General features: G+C 39.6%; 1 protein-coding gene across 3 annotated transcripts in view; it reads left to right on the top strand.

The window, feature by feature from the left end:
• Positions 1-17,455, top strand: part of VKORC1L1 (vitamin K epoxide reductase complex subunit 1 like 1) — a 108,341-nt gene that overhangs the window by 51,392 nt on the left and 39,494 nt on the right. For 2 of the 3 annotated variants that reach the window (XM_036279017.1, XM_036279019.1), the window contains exons 2-4: positions 4,998-5,107; positions 9,030-9,584; positions 10,007-10,116. In XM_036279017.1, the coding sequence (XP_036134910.1) occupies positions 4,998-5,107; positions 9,030-9,256 (337 nt within the window). In that variant the 3' untranslated portion in view covers positions 9,257-9,584; positions 10,007-10,116. Of the gene's footprint in view, positions 1-4,997; positions 5,108-9,029; positions 9,585-10,006; positions 10,117-10,974; positions 11,066-17,455 lie in introns of those variants that run through there. The other variant, XM_036279018.1, reaches the window with a different exon arrangement.

The following is a 17,455-nucleotide window of genomic DNA, read 5'->3' as shown; positions in this document are numbered from 1 at the left end:
CGGGAGGACAGTGTCAAAAGAGAAACATCTGCCCTGGCTGGTTTGGTTCAGCGGTTAGAGTGTCGGCCTGCTGTCCAGAGAGACCCAGGTTCAGTTCCCGCTAAGGGCGTGTGCCTCGGCTGCGGATTGTCCCCAGCCCTGGTTGGTCGTGTGGGTGGCAGCCACTCGATGTGTCCCTTTCACGTCGATGTTTCTCTCTCTCTCTCTCTCCCCCCCTCCCTCCCTCCCTCCCTCCCTCCCACTCCATCTGAACAAAGATGGAAAAATGTCCTCGGATGAGGATAAAAAAAAAAAGAGAAACATTTGTACTAAAAATAAATTAATAAATCAATGGAAAAATATCCTCAGGTGAGGATTAACTAACTAACTAAATAAAAGAAAACAGCCCTGGCCAGTTTGGCTCAGCAGTTAGAGCGTCAGCCCCGTGGACCAGAGAGTCCGGGTTTGGTGCACACTAAGGGCACGTACCTCGGTTGCAATTTTTCCCGGGCCCCGGTTGGGGTTGTGTGGGTGGCAGCCACTCGATGTGTCTCTCTCACATCAATGTTTCTCTCTCTCTCTCTTCCTCCCCCTCTCCCTACTGCTCCCTTTGAAGATAAATGAAAACATGTCCTTCAGTGAGGATTTAAAAAAAGAAAGAAAACATGCACCTTGGTAGGTGTGGCTCAGTTGGTTGTGCATTGTCTCATGCACCAAGAAGTCACCGGTTTGATTCCCAGTCAGGGAATGTCCCCGGATTTCAGGCTCGATCCCCAGTAGGTGGTGTGCAGGAGGCAGCCAAGTGATATTTCTCTTTCTCTCTCTCTCTCTTTCCCTTCCTCTCTTTCTAAAATTAATATAAACATATTTTTTAAAAAAGAAAACTGCAACTTCAATATGACCTAACAATTGCACTCTTGGGCATTTAACACAGAGGAATGAAAACATGTGCACCCTAAAACCTGTGTTTATAGCAGCTTTATTTGTAATAGTAAAAAACTCGGAACAGCCCAGATGTCCTTTAACAGGTAGATGGGTAAACAAACTGTGGTACATCCATACCAGGGAACGCTACTTAGCGATAAAAACAAACTACAGATGCATGCAACAACTTGAATGGATCGCAAGAGAATTTGTTGAGTGAATAAGAGCTAGTTCCATAAGGTTATGTACTGCATGATTGCATTTGTATATCATTCTTTTTTTTTTTTTTTTAAATCCTCACCTGAGGATATTTTTCCATTTTTTAATTTTATTTTTTAAGAGAATAGAAGGGCCCTGGCCGGTTTGGCTCAGCGGTTAGAATGTCGGCCTGTGGTCCAGAGAGACCGGGTTTGGTTCCCGCTAAGGGCGCGTGCCTCGGTTGCAGTTTGTCCCCAGCCCTGGTTGGTCGTGCGGGTGGCAGCCACTCGATGTGTCTTTTTCACGTCGATGTTTCTCTCTCTTTCTCTCTCTCGTCCTCTCTCTTCTCCTCTCTCTCCCTCCCACTCTATCTGAACAAAAAAATGGAAAAATGTCCTCGGGTGAGGATAAAAAAAAAAAAAAAAATAGAAGGGAGGGACGAGGGAGTGAGATGGGGGGAAGAGAGAGAGAGAGAGATTGGTTGCCTCCCGCATGACCCCAAATGGGGACAGGGATTGAACCTGCAACCCAGGTATGTGCCATTGACCTTAATCAAACCTGCAACCCTTTGGTCCATGGGCCAAGGCTTTAACTGCTGAGCCAAACTGGCCAGGGAAGGTCTTGTTTTTTTTTTAATCTTTTCTCCCACCCTGTTTGTTTTGATTGGAACATTTACATTTAAAGTAACTATTGATAGGTATGTGCTTATTGTCATTATGTTAATTGTTTTTTGGTAGTTTTTGTTTTCTCTCTTACTTTGTCTCCCTCCCTTTTCTTTTTAAAAATATTTTAATTTTCTTTCCTTTATTGATTTTTTTAGAGAGATAGAAACATTGATGAGAGAGAACATAGATTGGCTGCCTCTTGCATGCCCCACACTGGGGATCAGGCCCACAACCTGGGCGTGTGTCCTGACCGGGAATCGAACTTGGTGCATGGGTCGAAGCTCAACTACTGAGCCACATCAGCCAGACTCACTCTCTTCAATTTGTTGGTTTTCTCTAGTATTTCAATCAGATTACTATCTCTGTATTTTTTGTGTATATTTGTAGGTTTTTGGTTTACAGGTACTATGAGGTTCATATATATCCATCTATATCTAAAGCAGTCTGTTTTAAGTTGATATGCGTTTAAATTCAAATGCATTCTAAAAGCACTACATTTTTACTCCCCTCACTCTTTGTTTTTGACATGACATTTTAAATCTTGTTTTTGACATATTTTATATCTTTTTATATGTATATCCTATTTATGTAGTTACAGTTAATTTTGCTACTTTTGTCTTTTAACCTTTATATTAGCTTTTTAAGTAGTTGATTCATTGTGTTTATTAGATATTTTCCTTTAGCAGTGAGATTTTTTCTTTCCTGTATTTTAAAACAATTTCTGGTTATGACCTTTTTTCTGCATGAAGAATACCCTTCAATATTTCTTAGAAAATCAGTTTAGTGTTGAACTCCCTTACTTTTTGTTTGTCTGGGAAACTGTTTATCTTTCCTTCAATTGTGAACGATAACCTGTTGGATATAGTTTTCTAAGGTTATAGGTTCCCCTCTTTCAGCACTTTATTTCCTGCTACTTCCTTCTAGCCTATGGAGTTGCTGCTGAGAAATCAGCTGATAGCCTTTATGCGGTTTCCCTTGCATGTGACTTGTTTTTTCATTCTTGCTGCCTTTAAGACTGATTCTTCATCCTTAAACTTTTTCCATTCTAATAACAACATGTCTTGGTGTGGCCCTCTTTGGGTTCATCTTGTTTGGAACTCTATGCTTCCTGGACCTGGATATCTATTTCCTTCCTTAGATTAGGAAAGTTTTTCAGCCATTGTTTCTTCAAATATACTTTCTGCCCCATTTCTCTGTCTCTTTTCCTCCTGGAATTCCTGTAATACGAATTTTAGAGTGCTTGATATATATTATCACAGAGATCCCTTATACACTCCAGTTATTTTATTCTTCATCTCTGATTAGTTCTTTGTTACATTTTCTAACTTTTTGAAGTGCTCCTTGAATTTCCTCTGTTCTACTCTCAAGTTTGTTAAGCATTTTTTTTTAAGATTTTTTAAAATTTTAATGTTTTTATTGATTTCAGAAAGAGGAAGGGAAAGGGAGAGTGAGATAGAAACATCCATGTGAAAGCGAGACATAGATCGGCTGCCTCCTGCGTGCCCCCTAGTGTGGATCAAGCCTGCAACCCAGGCATGTGCCCTGACCAGGAATCTAATCAGCGATCTCCTGGTGCATGGGACAATGCTTAACCGAGCCACACCTGCCAGGCTGTTGAGCATTCTTATGATCATTCCTTTCAGTTCTATATCAGGCAAATTACTAGTCTCCGTTTCGTTAGTTTTTTTTATTATTTTATTGTTGTGGTTTTTTTCCTTTGTGCATTGGGGCATATTCTGTCTCATTTTGTTTGACCTTCTGTGTTTATCCCTGTGAGTTAGATAAAATACCTGTCTCTCCCAATCTTGAAAAGTAGCCTCTGTGTAGACTGTGTACCAAATGGTTTGGCAGGCTGGTTGTAATGGGGTGTGGGGTGCCTCATGTGCTGCCTGGCCAGCAGTGGATTTAGGGCGGGGCTGTCTGGTGTGGGCATGTATCCTGCTGTTGTTGCCTGACTGGGTCTGGGCAGGGCTGCTCTGAGTGAGGACGTCACAAAACCCTACAAGCTTCACACTTCTTCTGGATGGAGCCAGCTGCGTGCAGTGGGCCCCATGCAGAGCAGCGCTGTGTGTGGGTACCGTATGCTTTGCTAGCTCCACACTGTCTCCCAGTGGGGCAGCCCCATATGCATGTGTGGCAGCACCCCATTGTTTTTTCAGTTTCTATGGACAGGCAGACCTACCAGCGGGTACCACAGCATTTTGCTAGCTCCGTACTCTCTCCAGAACCCTGCCATACACACTGGATCAGCCAGGGTGGAGGGCCCTCTTGTACTCATGCTATGTTACCCTCCTGTTCCTGCTAGAGCTAACTCTAGGAGAATTGGCTGTGTACATGCTACCGCAGCTCTGCAGGTTGGCCAGAGAACCTGGATAGAGCTCCCGCCTGCTATTCAATGTAGGGGAAATATAAACGATGGTGCTCACTGGTTCCTCTGGCCAGAGAGTTTCCACAGCCTTTTCTTTGTGGTCTCTCTATTGTTTGTCGCGCAGAAGCTGTACAGTGGGCTCTCAGTTGTCTCTCAGGAGGAATTGCTCTAAATATAGATGTATAATGGGTGTGTTCTAAGGAGGGGCAAGTTCAGCATCTTCCTTAACCACCTTTTGGACCTGCCTCTCTGTCTACATACTTTGAATTAACAAGTAGGACTACTTATATCAGTGGCTTTCAACTGGGGGTGGTTTTGCCCCCGGAGGACAGTTGGCAATGGTTAAAGACACTTTTGGTTGTCACAGCTGGCAGGGCACTACTAGCATATGGTGGGCAGGGCCAAGGATACTGCTAAGCACCCTGTGATGCACTGACCTGCCCCCACCGCAAAGAATTAGCCCAAAATGTCAATGGTGTCGCTGCTGAGACTAGCTGAAATTGAGAGAGCCTGACCCTAGCCAGGTAGCCCCGTTGGTTAGAGCTTCGTCCCGATACATCAAGGTTTCAGGTTACATATAAGAATCAACCAATGGATGCATAAATAAGTGGAACAACAAATCACTGTTTCTCTCTTTCTCAAGTCAATCCATAAATAAAAATTTTTGAGGGAGCCCTTCGTCTGCAAAGACTAATGCCATCAGAAAAAGAATACTTTGTCCTACCTTTGGGAAAAGAGACTATATATAAATTGACAGTTTAGAGATTTGGGTGGGTATGTTGGCATAATATTTTCAGATAATTTTACATTTTTCAAAATAGGAAAACTCAAATATAGGGTTACTGGTTTTCCTTATTTTACAGATGGGGTCGAGGATTTGGTCTTTTGGGTACCATTTTTGGAAAGGATGGTGTATTAAACCAGCCAAACAGTGTCTTTGGACTTGTATTTTATATACTACAGTTATTACTTGGTAAGTATTACATAGCAATTTAAAAAAATAAAGCTTTTTTGTTACATTTCATTTAGTACTTTGTGTCTTTGCCCTGAAGTGTGTCTTTCTATTAAATAAAAGCATATGTTAATAATAGAACCATTAGTTACTCATTTTTGTGTTGTGAAACTTGGTTCACAATAATTTTGATGACGCTAATGCTGAACTTGGTATCTGTTGGTGTTTAATCAGTGATAGCAGCATCCCATGATGTCTATACAAACCAGCCCCATTCAGGGAAATTATTACTCCAGTCTTCTCAAAAACCTTTCTCCTTACTATTTTATATACTCACTAGCTATTTTAAAATATATGCTTTGGGAATGCATTAATGGTTATTGATATTCATAATTCCATCGCCTTTACATATCCGCTATTTCTATTGTCTTTTGCTTTTTTCACTTATTTTTATATAAACTATTATACTCTGTCCTCTTAAATGTTTTGTTATTGTTGACATCAGGTTTCAAGGTTTTTTTATGTCTAAATAACACTGTGATCATCTTTGTTTAAAATCTCATACACACAACCTTCCCTCTTTGAATTGTTTCCATAGAGTACATTTCCAAACATGGGATGAACGAGTCAAAAAACAGATTTTAAAATGGGATTTAATAAATGTTAGCTAACTGCTTTTCCCTCAATTGTCAGGTTTCCCCAAGGGTTTATCACCTTCATTTTTAAAAACTGTTTTCTGTAAAATACCTAATTTAATAGTTACATATTAGTAGGTATTATTTTTATCTTACTACATTTTAATTTCCTTTAATTGCCAGTTTAGTTATTAGGATCCTGATTATAGTCCACTTTCATATTTGTTACAAACATTTAACCCATTCTTTATCTTTTTTTATGTTAGTTTTGTGAATTTTGATTGTATAAGCTTTTATACTTTTAAGTGAAATTCATTTATTTTTGCTCTTGCATTTCATTTGTTATTATTTCATCCTATCATCTGACAGTTCTTCTGTGCTCTTCTGTCTGGTCGAAGTTGACTTCTAATGAAGCAAATTGTGAATCTAAATTTTTCTCAATAATCCTATCAAGTGTGTTTAAGCCTGTATTTATATATTCTGTAGAAATACAAATACATGCACAAAGATATTCATATTAGTGCAATTTAAAATAGCAAAAGATTGGCCTGGCCGGTGTGGCTCAGTGGATTGAGCATCGTCCCAAGGACTGAGAGGTCCTGGTTCAATTCCCGTTCAGAGCATATGCCGGGTTGTAGGCTAGATCCCCAGTTGGGGGTTTGCAGAAGACAGCCAATCAATCTTTCTCTTTCTAAACATCAGTGCTTCTATCTCTCTCTCCTCTCTCTCTAAAAAATCAATAAAAACATAAAAGGTAAAGTAGCAAAAAATTGGAAGTAGCGTAGCAAAACATAACATTTGAATAAATTAGGTTTCATCCATACTAGAGAATAGTGTAGCCGTTAAAGGAGAAAGTAGGTAGGTCTACCTGTGTATCCCGAAAAGATAAAGGCATAGTTTAGTGAAAAAAAAAGCAAATTGTGGTGTAATAGGCATAGGATGTTTATACATATGCATGTAAATGCATAAGAAAGTCTGGTGGTCGGGGGCTAGGGGTGAGACTTTCACGTTTTATTCCATTTATTTTTTTGTTTGGATTTCTAAGCCCAAATTAAAATAGCCTAAGAAATGCTTCGGACTATGTTAATTTTTGGAGATAGAGGTAAAACACATTTCTGTTTATAGTATTTAATATCATTATGTATAGGTATTTTAAGTCATATGTATCATGTATTTTTGTCTATTCACATTTTATGCATTTGTAATTTCAGTGTCTTTACTATGGGAGCCACATATGAGCTCATCTACAGTTTCCAGAGCACATCATCTTCACTTCCTTATAAGTTGTTGAGATATAGAATTTTTAATTTAGTTTTTTTCATTGCTAATTCACACGGTTCAAAAGTAAAAAGAGAATGTATAAAATGCTGCACGGGCCCTGGCCGGTTTGGCTCAGTGGTTGGAGTGTCAGCCTGCAGTCCAGAGAGTCCCAGGTTTGGCTCCGCTAGGGGTACATACCAAAAAAAAAAAATGCTGCACAGTGAAAAGTCTGTCCCACCCTTGTTCCCCTCTTCCTACTTCCCACTGCCTCCCATTCCTGACTAGTAGGTGGTGGTTGTTGTTACAGAGTTTCCTTAGGCATATACAAGAAAATACAAATACATAATCTTAATTTTCCTCCTTTAAAGAAAAAAGGCAAATGCTATACACACTGTTTTACATGCTTTTTGTTTTGCTTGACTGACATATCATGGTAATCTTTCCATAGCAATACATTTCTTTTTTACAGCTGCAGAATATTCCATTGCTTGATTGTACAATCATCTATTTAGAGTTATAGCACATTTTAAATTCCATTGAGAGTTTTATCCCAAGCCACCAGTTACATTAATTACATTGGGACAAGTTTGGTACAATAGTATTTAACTAATATCTACTGTTTATGAAGCAAACATAAACATTCTAAGTGTTTTAACCTATTAGTTCTTTTAATCTGCACAAAGGCATTAGGACGTAGTCATGGTTATTATCCCAATTTTACAGTTAAGAAAAGACTGGTACATATCATTTTGAAACTAGCTTTGTTAGGTTGATATTAAGGTGGTAGCATAATTTTTGAAATTTTAGATGTGTAGCATAGGTGAGGTCAACAAGCATTTTTAGTAAAGAGCCAAATAGAAAATAACTGGGGCTTTGCTGACTGTCACAGTTACTCAGCTCAGCCATTGTAGTGTGAAAGCAAAAGCATTGATGGGCATTACGTAAATCAACGAGTATGGTGGCTTCCAGTAAATCTTTATTTACAGAAGCAGGTGGCCGGTCATATTTGCTCTTCCCTGGCATAAGTAATCCAATAGCATCTTAGTCGTGAAGAGCCTTCTTAAAGCTTCGTACTTTAGTACGACTGGTGCCGTGGGCGCCAGGCCCCTGTGGCTAGGCTGCATTCCACAGGCCACTTCTCTTTACCGGAGCGGAGCGTGGATTTTAGATCCTTAAGTCACCTCTTCAAACCTACTACCACCTATTCTTTTTTGTTTTTTTTTCTGTTTCTGTTATACTTATCCATTAGCTGTTGGATAAAAGGGTAGCTTAATATGCGGTGCTGTCTCCTTGAAAATAAATGCATATGTTCTCAATACTGTTGACTGCAAGAAATTACAAAACAACACACGGAAAGATGTCAGAGAGCATCGAGACTTCAGGCAAGTTTTTTCATGAGGGCCTTAGACTAGCACACATAACTGCCTATTTTCTTGATCTGGTTTGCTCCTCATATGGTCAGCTGGCCAAATGTGGTTTCCTTAACTTCCAGGGTGTGCCTTTTCCGCATGGGTTGTTTGTTTGTCCCTTCTTTAGCAGCATGTTGGTGCAGCCATCTCCCATTATGGACTTTTGATAAATTTGGTTTCAATGAGATAGCTAATTTTATTTCCCACATGTGGGGAGCCTATAGTGAAAAGGCCAGGGAAAACATGTCCTGCTTGGAAGAAAAGGTTGTGGTCCTAAGGTTGCTTTATTCACAAAGAAAAGTGGGGCTGTCAGTTTTACAAATCAGCTTCATTGCATAATGTGATTGCAAGTCAGTATATTTTCTCTGTGTGTCTTAACTAAGGCTAGTTTATGAAATAAGTAATATGTCATCTAGAACATTGATAAGTCAGAAACATTGCAGCTATAAAATTGGTATCCTGTATGCAAAGTCAACCTGCATAATCTTAACAAAATAGGCTGGAGTGTTTGTTCTCAAATTTCAGGGTTTTGCAGTAAGATCAGTATTTCCAAATGACAGAAAATTATAAAAGGTTACCTTTTAACTAAACTTTCCAATGTCAAGATCTTACTGAGCCAAGCGTCTCTTTCTCTTGCAGGCATGACAGCAAGTGCAGTTGCAGCTTTAATCCTCATGACATCCTCCATCGTGTCTGTGGTAGGGTCTTTGTACCTGGCCTACATTCTGTACTTTGTGCTGAAGGAATTTTGCATCATCTGCGTCATCACATATGTGCTGAACTTCATTCTTCTTATCATCAACTACAAACGACTAGTTTACTTGAATGAGGCGTGGAAACGGCAACTACAGCCCAAGCAGGACTGACAGCCTGACGAACTCGAAACTGACAGTCCGAAGTCCCTTTTCCATTAAGTTAATTTTGCAGCATTTTTTTTTTTTTTAATTCTTCACAACAGACACTTTCCCTAAGAATCTTAAACTGATTTTTTAAAATCTTGTAAATGAGAAGGGTATTTTCTGTGTCAATCTTCATTTTAAATATGGATACAAAAAAAAGAGTATACACCGAGCCAATCAAAGACAAGCTTTAACTTTACTTTGAAGATGTTTCTGAAATAATTAAATGCAGCCCTCAGTTGTAAAGTGAGCAACCATTGCTAGTGATCTCCAATGTGCATAAATTCAATTTCAGGTATAACAAATGTGATCATGACATGAAAATATTTTAGAATAGATACTGTAATAAGTATTGCCATGTTTACAATATGTGATATGTTTTTAGCCGATGGATTTAAACACGTAGTCAACTAGAATGTATTTGTAAATAAAGGTAGAAATATTGGATCCATCCCTGCAGAACTTACTGTACTGTTTAGTTGAAGTGTAGCAATGAAGAATTGTCAGCTCAACACTGACGGAAGAAAAAGTGAAAACAGTTAAGTGCATACAGAGCATCTTGTGAAAAGTACTGACAGCGATGGATCCAGCATTGCCAGCAAAAATAATAGGGTAGTTGGTTCCCTTTCATCTCCTCCTTCTGCAAGGAAGAAACTATTTGGACATTCATGTCAAACTTGTGTCTAGTCGTAAAACTGGATCGGTTCTACCTTACAGAGTGAGTCATGTGACCAAACCATCAAGTCCAAGGCCTTCAGGACACTAAGATGGGAAAATGTGTACATTTCTTTGGAGAAACGCTGGAAATATCAATATGAAATTTTAAGGTAAAGTCTCTGACAGCTGTTCAATTTTCACTCAGATGTTTTTCCTTAACATTGGTGCCAGTGAAACAAACAGTATTATGGCTTTGAAATAACCAGTGTAAGCCCAGTTGCTCCAGAATAGGTTGGCTCTTGGGTAGCTCTATGCGTTTTCCCTGTTTCTTTCTGCACTAATCAGATTTCTAATTTAATTGTTCAGGGGTGGGGAACATTTTTTCTGCCAAGGGCCATTTGGGTATTTATTACATCATTTTTGGACCATACAAAATTATCAACTTAAAAATTAGCCTGCTATATTTGGCCAGGCTGATTTGGTGAGGTATGTGATGTTAGCTGGTATTGATTTTGCGGGCCGTATGCAGCCTGTGAGCCAGACATTCCCCACCCCTGTTATAGTCAGATAATGGATTTGTAAACTAGGGCTGACACACTGCTCAGTTTGCTTAATTGGGAGGAGTACTACAGGTAGAAATACCTGAAGGTGAAATACAACAATGTTGTCACTACTCTTTCTAGTAACTACACAAATATAGCATTTAAAAAAATTATTTGAATAAACCCAAATAAAATTGTGACAGTATGTTTCTATAAGGTTAACATCTTATATCAAAATGTTAAAAGTGCCTTCTGTCTTAAATCTCAAACCAAATATTTTTGTGTGTTGAACTTGGGCAGAAGTGTCCTTCCTTCCTCCCTCCCTCCCTTCGCATGAAGTAGACAACTTGCATTCTATACAAAGCTTCTGTATGATCATTTTATTCCTACTACTTGAGTGGTAGCAATATTTTTGCTTTCCATTTGATTAATCATTATGTTAAAAATAGACCAGTAATTTAAGTGCTTTATCTGCCTTTTGGCAAGGAGGGGACAGGCTCTGCTCTGCAACTGGATGTGTAGCCAGCAACTGTTCCCAGCTGACTTCATATGATGCAATGTGCTCTTCTGGTCCAAGGCAGGTATCAAATCTGAATTGTAATGAACTATCAATGAGTTTAACCCAGTTTGTAAAATGAGAGCTTAATTCAGATTTCATCCAGGCTGATGTTTTCCCATGAATGTGAATATTTCAATGCCTGTTTTATTATGTATGTTCTTATTTCTGTAGTTAAAGAGCGCTAGAAAGCATTGATTAGATGTCTCGTATTTATGGAGAAACGAGTCCTAATGTTGAAGTGAACTGTATGATGAGGTCATGTAGAAGTCCTTCCAGTCCTACCAAGAAATGTTCTGGTTCTCTTTTCTAAGCTTCAGTGGAAATGGCTTAACAGTTAAGACTTCTGTGGTATATATAACACTGGTTGTGCTAAACAAGTTCCCTGTGTCCCAATTGAAAGTTTTTTTTTTCATATTTTGTATCAATCAGCAGAGTAGAGTTAAAGCTTGTCTTGATGTTGCACTCTTGAAAATATCTGTCTTCATTCAAAGAGAAAATGTATAAATGTTCAGCCAGACCCTCCAAGTTTTTCCTGTTTTCCTAAGCCTAGGGGAAAACACCACTGTTTCAGTTGTATAAAAAAAATTGCCACATTCCTGTGACCCAGAATTACTACCCTTTTCTCACTGAGCGATGAGCAGGTGCTGCCTGAACTACCAGCTGTGTAACGCCAGCACCTCAGTAGCAACAGACCTGTGGGTGTGATTAGGCACCTGTGCCCTGGAAGAGTTTAGGCTCCCCTCTGCACCCGCTCCGTCGCCCCAGGAGGGGGAGCAAACACCGTGTTATAAAATCTGAGGATTGTTATGACTATTTTACACTGAATGTTTAAACCCTGCAAAATTACTAGCCACCAACATTGAAGAGCAGATTAGGGGAAAAATTGAATTTCTGTTTTAGCAGTAACTCCATGCTTCTTGATTTTTTAAATGATTTGTAACAAATGAAGCCTCTTGCTGACTTGGTAGTCACCTCATTTGAAGAAATATGAGACGTTGTGGTTAGATGACAAGTTCTAGGGAATCTCAGTGGTTTGGAGAACTCATTTGGTTTTTCATTGCAGCTAGTTGCTGTCAGTGAAGGTAAACTTATGGGGAAATAAATCAGGTTTAGCTAGCTGTGTGCCAGATATTACTTTTACTTGATGTATATAACCTCTCCATAAATCCATTCCTTTAAAGAGGTGAAAGCATTGATTATTTTCATTCGAAGAGACAAAGACCTTTTGGTACAAGAGATCTTTGAACCTACTAGGAAGGATAGAGGACCAAGACTGCAGTGGAATTAATTTAAAATTATTTGTTGGCTTTAGTTTACTTATATTTCATTTATATTTACTTTTAAAACCTCAGCAAAAGTACCAAGTTACCTTCAGCAATTACTTCATGACTTAGATTGATCGGTACCACTGCTCGACACCAGGGACCGCTGACCTTGAAAATCAGTATTAAACAGATGCCAATGAGAAACTCACTGTATTTTTTTTGGTGACCTATTTGGGAGGGAGCACCTAACATGCAACCTTCGTCCTCATGTGTTTCCCCCAACATGCAAGCACCGGTCAAACATCCCTATTCAGATATGTTGGGCAGCACGTATGATTCCTAATCTGTGAGAACTACCCTACACTAAAATAAAAGGGGTGTGTGTGTGGCGGGGCAGGCCACTTAGTTAAACATGTTTTTGACAAATTGGCCCAGAAAAGGTGAATGTTTTATTCTAAAACTGTATTAAGCATGGCCTAAGTATGAGGTATATGGCCTGTATAGTATGTTCCATCAAAAATATTTATTACTAGTGCTTTAAACTCCAGAGTAAACATTAATTTAAATGGAGTTCACTGGGCAGATTTCCCCTTTAATATAGATAGGAATATTCTTTATCAGAGATTAGGACAGTTTTGCTAACTGGTAAAAAAAAAACAACAACAAACACAAATGTAAATATGTAAGAATGTTTATTTGTTGCACATAACTTTTTTGGTATAAAATAAATGTAGAAGTTACCTGTGGAAGTTGTGCTGCCATCATTGTTAAACTGCAGTATTACATTTCAAAAAAGAAGCTAAATGAATCCACTCTTATAAACTGTTCTTGAAATAACCTCATACTGGAAATTTATTTCTACAGGTGTACTGAGTTGATTCTTTCTCTCTTAAATTATATATAACTTATAGACAACACAGGCAGAATTCTTGGAGATAGTTCCTGGAATTCCTGTCGGTTTATGATGTATGTGATTGTCAAGAATTAATGAAAAAGGTGTTACTGCTTTCAGTTCTATAAACACAAAGAATGCATTAATCAGCTGTTTTTACAATGCTTTAGCTCACCTTGAACACTCCATTGGTACAGTGTTCTAAAAAAGTAGTATCTGCAAGAAAAATGAATCCATTTGAAATACAGTTTAGCCATATTGAGTAGAACAAATGTGTTCTGTGCTAGAACGTTAGGACTTAAGAAATGGGCCTGACAGATACATAATTTGTGTTGATCACTGAAAGATTCTTTGCAAGGATACATTCCCTTCATTATAAGGCAATGTGGGAATTATAAAGTCTGAAAATCAAAACCATCTTTTCAGAATGTATCCTTGTTTCCTTTTACCCCATTTGGTTATTCATTTCAGAAAATAGAAAATAAAGGATGACTCAGAGCCACAAAGTCAAAGGAGCCTTAAAACTCTGATAGAAGTGATGGTGATAAGGCATCAGAAATGAATGGGACACCTAGGTTGGGGGACATAAAAATATTTTGATCCAAGAACTGAAGTGTATCAAGAATTTAAGTGTAATTATCTGCCTGTAGGAAAACTCAAAACATCATACCCTGTGTGTAATATAAAGCATCCTAATAATGAAAATAATGTTCTCCCATGTGTCATTAGAAAGCAGTCTAAACAGCACTGGCCGGTTTGGCTCAGCGGTTAGAGCGTCGGCCTGCGGTACAGAGAGACCTGGGTTCGGATCCTGATAAGGGCATGTACCTCGGTTGCAGTTTGTCCCCGGCTCTGGTGGGGTTGTGCGGGTGGCAGCCACTCGATGTGTCCCTTTCACGTCGATGTTGCTCTCTCTCTTCCTCCCTCTCCTTCCCACTCTATCTGGACAAAAAAATGGAGAAATGTCCTCAAGTGAGGATTAAAAAAAAAGAAAGAAAGCAGTCTAAACAGTAAACAATCTTTTTTAAAAATTTTTTTTATTACCCTGGCCAGTTGGCTCAGCAGTTAGAGCGTTGGCCTGTGGTCCACAGAGACCCGGATTCGGTTCCCGCTAAGGGCACATGCATCGGTTGCAGTTTGTTCCCAGCCCTGGTTGGTCGTGCGGGTGGCAGCCACTGGATGTGTCCCTTTCACATTGATGTTTCTCTTTCTCTTTTCCTCTCTCCACCTCCCACTCTATCTGAACAAAATATGGAAAAATGTCCTCGAGTGAGGATAAAAGAAAAAAAAATGTTTTTATTGATTCTTTAGACAGAGAGACACATTAATGTGAGAGATACATTGACCGCGGCTGCCTCCTGCATACCTCCTACTGGGAATCAGGCCTGCAACCCAGGCATGTGCCCTGACCAAGGATCGAACCAGGACCTCTCAGTCCATGGGATGACGCTCAACCAGTTAGCCACATCGGCCAGGAAAAAAATAAACAATCTTAAACTATGAAAGAAATAACTATATGGGAGAATTTGCAGTGAATGGCAGTGTTGAAGGGCAATGTAAAAAGGGTAATGGTCTATTTTGACTTTTTAGAAAACAAAGACTGGAAGATCTAATTCATTATTATTTTGCCTTTATTTTTGTTAAGGACAGGAAAATCCCTGATAGGTGGGCAACAAATATCAGCTTTGCTATTTTGTTTTTGTTTTTTTTATCCTCATCCGAGGACATTTTTCGATATTTTGTTCAGATAGAGTGAGAGGGAGAGAGAGAGAGAGAGAAACATCGACGTGAAAGCGACACATCGAGTGGTTGCCACCCACACGACCCAACCACGGCTGGGGACAAACTGCAACCAAGGTACGTGCCCTTAGCGGGAACCGAACCCGGGTCTCTCCGGACCTCAGGCCGACGCTCTAACCGCTGAGCCAAACCGGCCAGGGCTCAGCTTTGCTATTTTGATCCTTTGGTACAAAAGGATGGAACACCGGGTTAACAAAGCTGCCAGGCATTCATTTGTTAACCATTTTCTACTGACAAGGCACTGTGCTGTGTACCGTAACCCTAGGTAGGTATTTCTTCCACTGTAAATTAGTGGGGGTTTGGTACAAACCCGTTTCTTGTGAGTAGCTAGTCTCTTGCCCCTATCTGAGAAGTCATGAGGGGGCGGGGGTCACTGAAATTCCAGAACCATAATCCTCTGACCAGGGTGTTATATTTGGGGGAAAGACTCAGATCAAAGAGTTAGCCACCTGTGCAGCGCTCTTCAGAGGCGAATCCAAGACATTCATCTATCAGTTTGGAGGCTTGTGGATCTTTTTTTTAAAAAACCCTCTCTAGCCTAGGCATTGGGGCTCAGTGGATTGAGCATCATCCCATGGACCAAGAGGTCCCAGAGCAGTTCTGGGTCAGGGCACATGCCGGGGTTGTGGGCTCAATCCCCAGTAGGGGGTGTGCAGGAGGAAGCCAATCAGTGTTTCTCTCTCTCCCTTCATCTCTCGAAAAGAAATCAATAAAAATTAAAAATAGAAAATAAAACACCAATCTCTAGTAGCATTGAGGTTGCAGTTAGATGTTAAGTTGAATGGACTGTTCTATTTTTAAAAGTAAATAAGTTATTAGTTTATTAACTATCAGAATTGACTAAACTTTGAAAATTTTGTCTTAACACATTTTTAAAAATATCTAAGAAATACATTGTAGTAACAGGATATAATTTTAGGATTCCCACATACTGTTGTTTAGTGGAAAACTCTGGAAGTCAAAATACAGAATATGAGAAAAAAATACTCACCCTAGGACATTTTTGCATTTCTCTTCAGGTAGAGCGGGAGGAAGAGAAGGAGGAAAAGAGAAATATCTATGGGAGAGAAACACATCGACTGGTTGCCTCCCACACGACCCCAACCAGGGCCGAGGACAAACTGCATTTGAGGTACATGCCCTTAGTGGGAACTGAACCTGAGACTCTGGACTGCGGGCCAACACTCAACTCCTGAGCCAAACCGGCCAGGGCAAAAAAAGGCCTTTTTTATAGTGTGCATCACAGTGTATAAAATGACTCATGTAAAAAAAAAAAAAGATTCATATTCAGGCCCTGGCCAGTTTTGTTCAGCAATTAGAGCATCGGCCTCCCGTACAGAGAGACCCGGGTTCGATTACCGCTAAGGGCATGTACCTCAGTTGCAGTTTGTCCCGGTCCTGGTTGGGTCATGCAGGTGTCAACCACTCGATGTGTCTGTTTCATTAGATGGTTCTCTCTCTCTCTCTCCCTCCCACCCTGTCTGAACAAAATATGGAAAAATATGCCCAGGTGAAGATTAAAAAAAAAATTCCTATTCCAGAGATACTGGTTACATCCAGTGCTTGGATCAAATTTTAAAAACTGAAAGGTTAAGAAGCATAGTAAAAAAAGTGTGGGCAGCTGGTGGAGAACTAAGGCAGAATGGTGCTTTATACACTTGGCCTCTGTGGCTCAGTCGGTTGAGCATCCTCCCCTGCACCAAGAGGTTGTTGGCTTGACTCCTATGGGTACATGCTTGGGTTACAGGCTCCATCCCCAGTAGGGGGCGTCCAGGAGGCAGCCTATCATAGAAACCTATTTGTCCCTCTCTAAAATAAATTAAAAAAAAATTTTAAGTGCTTTACAGATTAAGATATATTTAAGTATACATATGTAGTAATAACAATCTAAGTTACACAAGAAAATGTAGGGACTTTTGAGTCATTCTCTCTGGCTGAGAGGAAATAAGTCAATGTCCAATAAAGCTGTAAGCTCCTCCACTCTAAGATACTAAAAAAAGAAAAAAAAGAAATGAGCCTTACCCTTAATTTGTAGAACATTTAAGTGTATGTGTTATGTTTAATATTTGTCAAGTAAAGAGTTTATAGTATTACTCCTCAACGTTAAACCGGACATGAAACTTGATTTCTGCATGGAACTTAAGTTGGGTGGGGAAGAAAAAAGTGTGACCCCTAGAATTCCTAATTTTTTACTTGAACTGACTACACTCTCATTTCTTAAAAGTGTTCCAAAGATGGCCACTAAAAGGAGGTCAAATCAACTTGACTGTGTCTGTCAGGGAGCTTGTGTTCACACACATGAAGTCAGCCACAAGGAAGTGAATCAAGCTCTCTGTGAGGCACTGTATTGGTTCATGGTCTTTCATTTGATTGGACACCCATGATGAGTACTTCCCCAAATCATTCAGCTTTAAACCGTGACAGATGAATGCCGGAACTGTGGGAACAGTG

This window comes from Molossus molossus, unplaced genomic scaffold (assembly GCF_014108415.1).
Source record: "Molossus molossus isolate mMolMol1 unplaced genomic scaffold, mMolMol1.p scaffold_m16_p_3, whole genome shotgun sequence".
Classification (NCBI taxonomy): domain Eukaryota; kingdom Metazoa; phylum Chordata; class Mammalia; order Chiroptera; family Molossidae; genus Molossus; species Molossus molossus.
Note: the sequence above shows the minus strand (reverse complement) of the source record. Positions and strands in the feature narration are given on the sequence as shown.